This window comes from Ambystoma mexicanum, chromosome 7p, assembly GCF_040938575.1.
Source record: "Ambystoma mexicanum isolate Mex_15411 chromosome 7p, UKY_AmexF1_1, whole genome shotgun sequence".
In the NCBI taxonomy this organism is placed as follows: Eukaryota; Metazoa; Chordata; class Amphibia; order Caudata; family Ambystomatidae; genus Ambystoma; species Ambystoma mexicanum.
This window is the reverse complement of record NC_090939.1, coordinates 263,657,002-263,666,412: the sequence shown is the minus strand read 5'-3', so window position 1 is coordinate 263,666,412 and position 9,411 is coordinate 263,657,002. Positions and strand designations below refer to the sequence as shown.

General features: G+C 46.7%; 1 protein-coding gene across 1 annotated transcript; it reads left to right on the top strand.

Annotated features, from left to right (window-relative positions):
* The first annotated feature begins 5,595 nt into the window (after nt 1-5,595).
* Nucleotides 5,596-9,162, top strand: OLIG1 (oligodendrocyte transcription factor 1). Its single transcript, XM_069636324.1, has one exon. The coding sequence runs from the start codon at nt 5,778-5,780 to the stop codon at nt 6,384-6,386; it is 609 nt and encodes a 202-aa protein (XP_069492425.1). The 5' UTR covers nt 5,596-5,777; the 3' UTR covers nt 6,387-9,162.
* Nucleotides 9,163-9,411: the final 249 nt, after the last annotated feature.

Sequence of the window (9,411 nt, the reverse complement as noted above, 5' to 3'; positions counted from 1 at the left end):
AGCATAAAACTCCTGTGTACCATGGCTCAGTGTTTGGCTTGTGGTATTTCTCGTTTTGTAAAACACCACAGAAAATGTGTGCTTTCCTAACTGCAAGCATCGGGGGAATGTAGCGGAGCATTGCTTTTCTCAAAATACATAGAAGCCATTGCCGTACCAAGCCAACCATGTCCAACACATACCTTTTTTTTGTCTTTTCCCGCTTTTCCCCCAATCTATGGCATTTTCCCCTACCTAGTTGTTGCCTGATCTACGCAAATCACCCCTTCCTAAACTTGGAATGTTGTCTACTTTTCAGAAATATATGCCTTTCTGTCCTCCAATTCGGCTTTCCTACCCTTTTCTCCATTCCGTCCATGCATGTCCAATTGGGAAAAATGACCAAAATCGCCTACCTCTCACAAAACAGTTGATAACCACATCAAAATATTTTTTTTTCGTTTCCACCAACCTGTTCCTGAAAGCCAGGAAATTGGGAAACTCAGCACAGCAAACCATTTGTTCCTAGCTCTTACAAGGAAAAAACCACAGGCTTCTTTGTACATCATTTTATTGGCATTTTTTTGAAAAAACCCTAAATGTTCAACCTTTTTGCTTATTTTCTCGCGGCCCCCTCTCCTAAGTGGAAGGCAGCGCATTCTCCCGTGTCCATTATTCACACGGGGGACTGTGCTGTCTGTTCTCTGCCCCTGCAATGATTTTGCTTTTTGTTGCAAAGCCGTTTGGCTCCGCAACAAATAGCAAAATAATGGGAGACAGCAGGGCTCAGAAGTGAGCCCTGCTGACTCCTGTTATTCAGCTGACAACTTGGACATGCTGAATGACAAGAGAGGACTCCTCTCCTGTCAGTGTGCTCACATTGCTCAGCATGACCACGCTGACTGATGGGAGAGGGGTCCTCTCCTGTCAGTCAGTGTGTTCATGTTGTCAGCGTGATCACGCTGACTGATGGGAGAGGAGTTCTCTCTTGTCAGTCAGTGTGTTCACGTTGCTCAGCGTGACCACGCTGACTGAAGGGAGAGGAGTTCTCTCTTGTCAGTCAGTGTGTTCACGTTGCTCAGCGTGACCACGCTGACTGAAGGGAGAGGAGTTCTCGTCAGTCAGTGTGTTCATGTTATCAGTGTGATCACGCTAACTGATGGGAGAGTTGTTCTCTCTTGTCAGTCAGTGTGTTCACATTGCTCAGCGTGATCACACTGACTGATGGGAGAGGAGTTCTCTCTTGTCAGTCAGTGTGTTCACATTGCTCAGTGTGATCAGATCACGCTAACTGATGGGAGAGGAGTTCTCTCTTGTCAGTCAGTGTGTTGATGTTGTCAGCGTGATCACATTGACTGATGGGAGAGGAGTTCTCTCTTGTCGGTCAGTCTGTTCACGTTGCTCAGCATGACCATGCTGACTGATGGGAGAGGACTCCACACTCATGCACACACTGACTGACAGGAGAGATCACGCTGACTAATGGTAGAGGAGTTCTCTCATCAGTCAGTGTGTTCACATTGCTCAGCATGACAACGCTGACTGACAGGAGAGGAGTTCTCTCTTGTCAGTCAGTGTGTTCATGTTGTCAGCGTGATCGTGCTGACTGATGGGAGAGGAGTTCTCTCTTGTCATTCAGTGTGTTCACGTTGCTCAGCGTGACCACGCTGACTGATGGGAGAGGAGTTCTTTCTTGTCAGTCAGAGTGTTCACGTTGCTCAGCATGATCACGCTGACTGACAGTAGAGGACTCCTCTCCTGTCAGTCAGTGTGTTCATGTTGTCAGCGTGATCACACTGATGGGAGAGGAGTTCTCTCTTGTCAGTCAGTGTGCTCACGTTGCTCAGAGTGACCACGCTGACTGATGGGAGAGGAGTTCTCTCTTGTCAGTCAGTGTTTTCATGTTATCATTGTGATCATGCTAACTGATGGGAGAGGAGTTCTCTTTTGTCAGTGTGTTCACGTTGCTCAGCGTGACCATGCTGACTGATGGGATGGAGTTCTCTCTTGTCAGTCAGTGTGTTCACGTTGCTCAGTATGACCACGCTGACTGACAGGCGAGGGCTCCTCCCCTGTCAGTCAGTGTGTTCATGTTGTCAGCGTGATCACGCTGACTGATGGGAGAGGAGTTCTCTCTTGTCAGTCAGTGTGTTCACGTTGCTCAGTGTGATCACGCTGACTGATGGGAGAGGAGTTCTCTCTTGTCAGTCAGTGTGTTCACGTTGCTGAGCATGACCACGCTGACTGATGGGAGAGGATTTCTCTCTTGTCAGTCAGTGTGTTCACGTTGCTCAGCATGACCACGCTGACTGATGGGAGAGGAGTTCTCTCTTGTCAGTCAGTGTGTTCACGTTGCTCAGCATGACCACGCTGACTGATGGGAGAGGATTTCTCTCTTGTCAGTCAGTGTGTTCACGTTGCTCAGCATGACCACGCTGACTGATGGGAGAGGATTTCTCTCTTGTCAGTCAGTGTGTTCACGTTGCTCAGCATGACCACGCTGACTGATGGGAGAGGAGTTCTCTCTTATCAGTAAGTGTGTTCACGTTGCTCAGCATGACCACGCTGACTGATAGAAAAGGGCTCCTCTCCTGTCAGTGTGTTCATGTTTTCAGCGTGATCACGCTGACTGATGGGAGAGGAGTTCTCTCTTGTCAGGCAGCATGTCTACGTGTCGGCTGCGTGGATGCTTTTTAAGGGTGCATGGAGGTAAGGTAAGTGTTTTTATTTTAAATTAAAAGTGTATATGTGTATTTAAATTAAATTAGTATGTATATGTGTATGTATGAATGCATGCATGCATGCATGTTGGTGTTTGATTTTATTCATACATGCATGTATGGAGTTGTGTAACTGGTGGATGAATGCATGGGTGAAAGTGTTTTTTGTGAGTGTGTGTTCAGCACCACACCTAAATGTAGCCGCCTTGGGGGCCACTTCATTAAGGGGTGGGTTCATGGCAGTTCATGGCATCAGAGGTGCACCTAGGCTAAAATGTTAGGGGGGAAAGGGGACTAACACTTCAAATGTTGGGAGAGGCGCTAACGTCAGAGGCTGTGAGGAAGGGGCAGGCTTCCTTGTGTGGAGGCACCTAACATCTTTCCACATTTCGAATTAGACTATTCTGGTGAAGCTTCAATGTTACAAGCAGCTACCTCTTGCCTCCATTTCTGAAACGTCACACTTAAGGACTGCTGTGAGGATGAGATGTCTCATGTCACCACTTCCCTTCTAATCACTCTCCTAGCATAAAAGTGCCAACCCCACATCACGATTTTAATTACCTAAAAATGTATGGATATGAATGCAGGTGCTAACAATGAAATGACTTCTCATGGGCGTGCTAATCCCTATGGCAATTCTCACCCCGTTCCTGCCCTCCCCACTCAAAACACCTCCTCACTGGAACTCTTTGAGCTAGCTTTAAACATGCCTTGCCATAAAACTTTGCCCTCAATATGCCTGCAAGTGTTTCCTCAAAGGAGTCTTCTGAGAGTTTGTGACTTCATTGGAGTTGTAAACACTCAACTGGTGTAATAAACATTTCTTAATCAGGTCTGCCTTTGGCCACTCAATTTAAAAACACCCTGCGTGTCTTTCGCTGAAGTTCTTTTAAAAATAAGCATTGTCAAAGCCAACAGTTTTGGCTTGTGTATAAGTATTAGGCATTTACCAGACACTGCTATTAGATGCTCAGGTACTCAAACCATTTTGCACTGGCACTATCAATGGCCAGCTAATACCAATACAGAAGGGCCTTTCCCGTGCCTACACGAATGCCCAAACTGTTAGCATTGCCAGTGCTCTTTTTGCTTTACCCTTGATGCACAGGACCAAGCATCAGGGTTAAAGCAAACATACTACTTGGCTAAATTGGCCACATTGAATGTAGGCCAATCTAGCCAGTAATAACACTTATGGTACACAGTCACCTGGATATACTTTCTGTGGCATGGCATTTTTACTGGCTGGGAGTCCGTACATGGTAATAATGGCATATATTGATGCAGCCTGCATCGACATAATTAGAACAACCAGCATGAATATATTTTTATACTAACATATGTCGAGCGGAAAGGCGGCATGAAATGTATTGGAAAATGTTCCTATGCACAATGTGTGATTTGCAACTATTGGGAATTTCCATGTGCTTCCAGAAAGTGCTCTAAAATGCATACTTTTAACCTAATGTTTCAAACATTTTCTTGGGAGTGAGAACCCGCCCTCAAGCAACCCTTGTTTGGTTTGGGCTCCCTCACTGTGCTCTGTTGATCCTGCCTAATTGGCACAAACATTTAAGCCTCTTAAGTTCAGAAATGTACCAGCCTCCACTGCACATCATTTGTCACTGTGTATGATGTGTGTTTTAATGTGCACACAGGGGCATGATATGATATTGCATTTACAACGTGCCCGTGCACAAGTGTTTCTAGGTGCGACAAGGCCAGGAGGGAGAAACAAAAGAGTAGGACAAAACACAGATCTTACTAGGTCTTGTGTCATTCAGGGAAGGGGGGAGGGGAGAAGTGCCGAGGGTGGGTTAGGATGCAGAAGTGCAGTAACAAAAGGAGAAACAAGAGTGCAGCCAACGGGTGGAAAGTGTGGGTACTCATAAGTGCAGCCAACGGGTGGAGAATAAGAGCAAGAGCGGGGACTGTAGTGTTACAGATACAGACCACAAGTGCAGGGGATCCAAGAGGCAGTGCGGGATTGCAACAGGACAGGCAGGGACCTGGGCCCGAATTCATAGCTTGACAAGGTGACCAGTGCATGGATCAGGCAGGTGATCAGCAAGGGAGAGGAAGAGAGAAGGCAGAAGCAAAGCGACAGGTCTTGAGGTGCTTCCGGAACCAGACTTGGTTCTCCTCAAGTTTCAGCAAGGCCGGGAGGCTGTTTCCAGGGGGTGGGGGCCAGCAGAAGAAAGAGATCTGCCCGCAACTCTTTTCTTGGAAAAGTGACTGACCCTCAAGAGAATTGGAGGTGGCGCAGTGGAGAGCTCATGCCATCTTATATATATATTTATTCATATTATAAAAAAAAGTTAGTCTGGCATGAACCTTTCTTCAGTAGAGAAATCTAACTTTGCTGTAGTTGATTTGGAGTTGTAGTAATAGACCATATTTGGGATCCTGCACACAAACTCAAGGGTAGATTTCTCGAGTCTCCTGTTTGCAGATGTGGCGCCGCTGGCCGAGTGCAAAAAATTGTAAGGGGGCCTCACCGCATCTTCTGACAGCCCTGGGGGAAATACCCATGGCAGTTAAAGGGTTAATTCAAATTCCAGAATGAAAAAACGAAAAACGAGGTAAGATACTTGCACCTTGAACATGACCTAGTGGGATTGATCCCAGGTGACCAGTGGTCACTTTAAAGTAGGTTCTGTAGCTTTCACTGGGTTGATTATATATATTATGGTTGTAGCAGTGCACACTCACATAGAGTCCAGGCACTGAGTACACTGCAGATGCCCTTCTAGCACCACGTGTTTTCTTGATTTTTATGGCCACTGCATCAGTTTTAACTTACAATTTAACGTTAGATGAGTGCCAAGAGTCCGAAAGCTGCTGTTTCCCCATCAGCCAATGGCAATGCTGCTAAAGTGCTGTGGCGCTGCGGTTGGCTGCATCTTGCCCCTTCTTTCCTAAACTACGGGAAATGCCCTGCTTCTCCTAAAAACATATTTCAAATACCGCCTGCGTTCTCGTGTGCACTGAGACTTGGGAAGCTTTCAGCTTGAGCTGCCGCCGGGACTGCATTGTACCTCATACTACTCTTGGCTATGTGCACATGAATGCATCATGTCGGGGGAGCGGCCTGGTGAGCTGCCTCCCAGGAGCACCGTGCGCCGGCCGGGGACTCGCAGACAAACCTCGGTAAACACCCGCGGTGGTGCCAGGAAGCCCAGCGTCCAGTACGAGCAGCAGCAGCTACGGCAGAAGATCAACAGCCGCGAGCGGAAGCGCATGCAGGACCTGAACGTGGCCATGGACGCCTTGCGCGAGGTAATCCTCCCTTACTCTGCCGCCCACGGGTCAAACCCCCCGGGAAGGAAGCTCTCAAAGACCGCCACCCTGCTACTGGCCCGCAACTACATCCTGCTGCTGGGCGGCGCCCTGCACGAGCTGCGACGACTGCTGGCCGAGCTCACTGGGCCCCGACTGCTTCTGGCCGGGCTGCCACTCTTCGCCGGTCCCGGGTGTGTATTCCTGGGCCAGGGGAGCGGCAGCCGTGCGGAGCCGCTCCGCCCCAGCAAGTACTACTCGGTGTCTTTGGAGGAGCAGCAGCCCCGCGCTGCCTTCCACCTGCCTGTAGGGGGCGGACTCTGCACCTGCGCGGCCTGCAAATACCCGCACTTCATGCCTTCTGGCCTTGGGATAGCTGCATTCCAACCCCGGCTATCCAAGTAATGCCCTGCCACCATTTGACACCCTCTTAACGATCAAAGTGCCTTCATCGACAATAAAGTCTCGTCACCTTGCCAAGCACAGCTTGCCCGAGCCACTGCCCCCACGTTCCCAGTGTTACTCTCGCAAATATGCTGTGCCGCAATTGACTGTAATGGGTCACCCTGCATCGAAGTCACTCTTCTAAGATTGCACACCTCGGTTGACCACCAAGCATCTGATTTCACCTTCTTTGACTGGTTGGCAAATTGGGAGGTATGCCCTACCCAGTATTGATCTCCACGCACAAACTGCACTGCACATGCTGGGGAAGAGACCTCCAGACTACCTCCAGTCTCCCGGTTCTGCTCGTGACATAGGACACGCCAGTGCACATACCTAACTAAGCGTTACATGCAATCTAACGTTGCACCTGATTGCAGAGCTTTGGGTCTCCTCGGTAAAAGTCTGCACAAAGGCAGGACAAAAATGGCTTATGTCGTTTGTCTTTGCAAACGCAAATAAACCTGTGAATGTCCGACTCAATCGCCGTGTGTGACTGTATTCCTAGATTGAAATAATAAAAAAAACATTTTACCATTTTCAACGGTCTGCAGTAATGGGATAGATTTAGTTCGTATGTAGCGTTTATCAGGTAGGAAGCAAGGCTAGAAACCCTGTAAATTAAACACGTCCATTCTTGAAAGCAGGCACAAAGTGCGAGCTGCCACCTTATATGGCAACCCCCACGCTACTTCTAAGCACTAACCTTTCTGTTGTGTAATGGGGCCGCTCTGGAGCGGCTGTTTTAGTTGGGGAAAGCGAACCTTCCTTTAAAATCGTTTGTAGTATATAACATGCCGACAATTTAAAATAGTCAACCCCCCAATTATGTTTTACCCCATTGTTTTCTGCGTACAGATTTCAAGAATTGAACGCGGCAACACGAGTGCTAGTTTTTCTCTTTTTTTTAACGCACAGTGTGCACAGATGACCACATAAAGCCACGATTTGGATGCACAGTAGACTTTAGCTTGACGTCGTTGCAGAGGTGTGCCACAGTGCAATGTTACTAGTGTATGCAAAACGACTAGAACGTGTGATTCTATACGCGCAAAACTTTCATAGCAAATAACGACACACGCACTTCTTTGTTATGCAGCCGCCTGGCATTCATGGCGTTTCTCTTAACCCTGCGTAGATAGTTGTTTGTAAAGCTCATGTTAAAAAGCACGAACCTATGCACGAACCTATTTCAGTGTTCTGTTTAAGGCTGGGATCGTCAGTCCACCCGATACAAGAGGCAAGTTGGGTTGTCGGAAGGAACAACGAATAAGCAAATATTTTCCACACCATTTAATTCTGTGCACATGCTCTCCTGCGTACCTAGTGAATACCCTAAACCGGACTCGACCGTACATTTGTGTAAGCCTGTAAGGCGGCGAGCCCAGCTATAGAGTGCTATAATGTTTGTTCTTTCATCACATAAGTATTACAAAATATATGTACACATATTAAAACGACGATTACTATCTGAAAATTGTAGTGTGAAGTTCCTGTTAGAACGAATATTAATTTTTTCCCCTGTCAGGTGGTATTTTTATTTGCGTTATTACCATGAACAGCCTTGTTCTTCTTTATGTTTGAGCCATAGAACATTTAATAAACCATGTAACAGGCGTATGACGTTTTTACTTTACAAAATTCCATTGTTCTTAATTGATCAATTATCATGCGACATCTATCAATCGATGGCATACGTATCTAATCAACCTTCAGAGGTTTGTGCTGCTTGAAAATCTTATGCACACTGCTAACGCGGAGTACGTTTCGTTCATGTTTATATTAGTCCAATAGAAACCAGAAAAATCTTGACGTTCTTAGCTTGGGTTTTGGATTATTGATGTTAAAGGTGAATACCTAATTCAGCCAAAAATAACGTTCTCGGAGAAATGCATGTCCGAACCCTCTCCATCACACTTTTCCCGCAGTCATTGTTAGCCAACGCCCCCACAGGACATGCTATTGTCTTCTTCTTTATTTCAAATTGAAATTGTGTTTGGAAACAGAACAGAAGTTGGGATTTAACGATAGCATAGATGTAAACTACCTAATATTGAAAGTGTGTGTTGTAAAGTGGTGGTATAGTTCGAGTTAAGATGATATATCTGGAGTGAGTTTGTATTGGGGAAAGACTTTATTTCGGCAGAGTAAGTTGTACATTAACATTGCCATTCCTATCATTAGTAGAGTTCACGATTTTTAGGTAGTTACCTTTACTCCTTTTTAAAAACCTTGTTTTGCAACACTTAAAAAACATTTCCTTTGTGTATTCCCGAATTTAATTTGAGTGTATTGTATTTTGTGTTCATGATATGGCGTTTCATGTATTATTCCGAGTTAGGCGTCTGATGTTGTCTCCACATGGTAGTCTGTGTGTTGATGTTCATGGTATGTGCTTGTAGACGAGAAATGCATATATTGCTGCATTTCTCCTTAGGCCGATATTGCCTGCGTGTGTTATTTTGAGCATGCTAATATTGGTCAGGGCTTGGTCTTGAATGCGTGAGCGCATTTTCCTACATACAGTGATTTTTCTGCCAGGCCTGACTACCTACATATTGTATGGCACTACTGTGGTGGATTAAACTGAGGTGATATGCCCCGAGGTGGGCGTCGACAATCGCTGTGCTCAGGCACTTAACAAGGGTGGTGGGCCATTACCTACAGGGTCGGCCCGCCAACTCGGGACATATCGTCATTAGCACCCAAGTAGCAAACTACATAGGTGTTATGGTGAAGGGGGAGCGGGGAAGTGAAGTGGGCGCTGGCTTCCCAGGCAGCTCGGAACGTGGGCTTGTACCACAGAGTACAGCCCACGTGCCAAGCCTCCTGATTGGCTGGCGTCCCCCGTCAGGGTGCTAATATGTATTGTGTGTCCTTCTTGGTTAATATGTCGTCTGGGGAAATTCTGGTCTTTTATTCCACCATATGTGTGAAATAAATGCCTGGGTCCATTCAGTGTTGTCTATGCCTATTGTGCTGAGTT

What these genes read in the sequence shown, in the direction of transcription:
- OLIG1 (XM_069636324.1), top strand. Translation starts at nt 5,778, where the DNA reads ATGTCGGGGGAGCGGCCTGGTGAGCTGCCTCCCAGGAGCACCGTGCGC.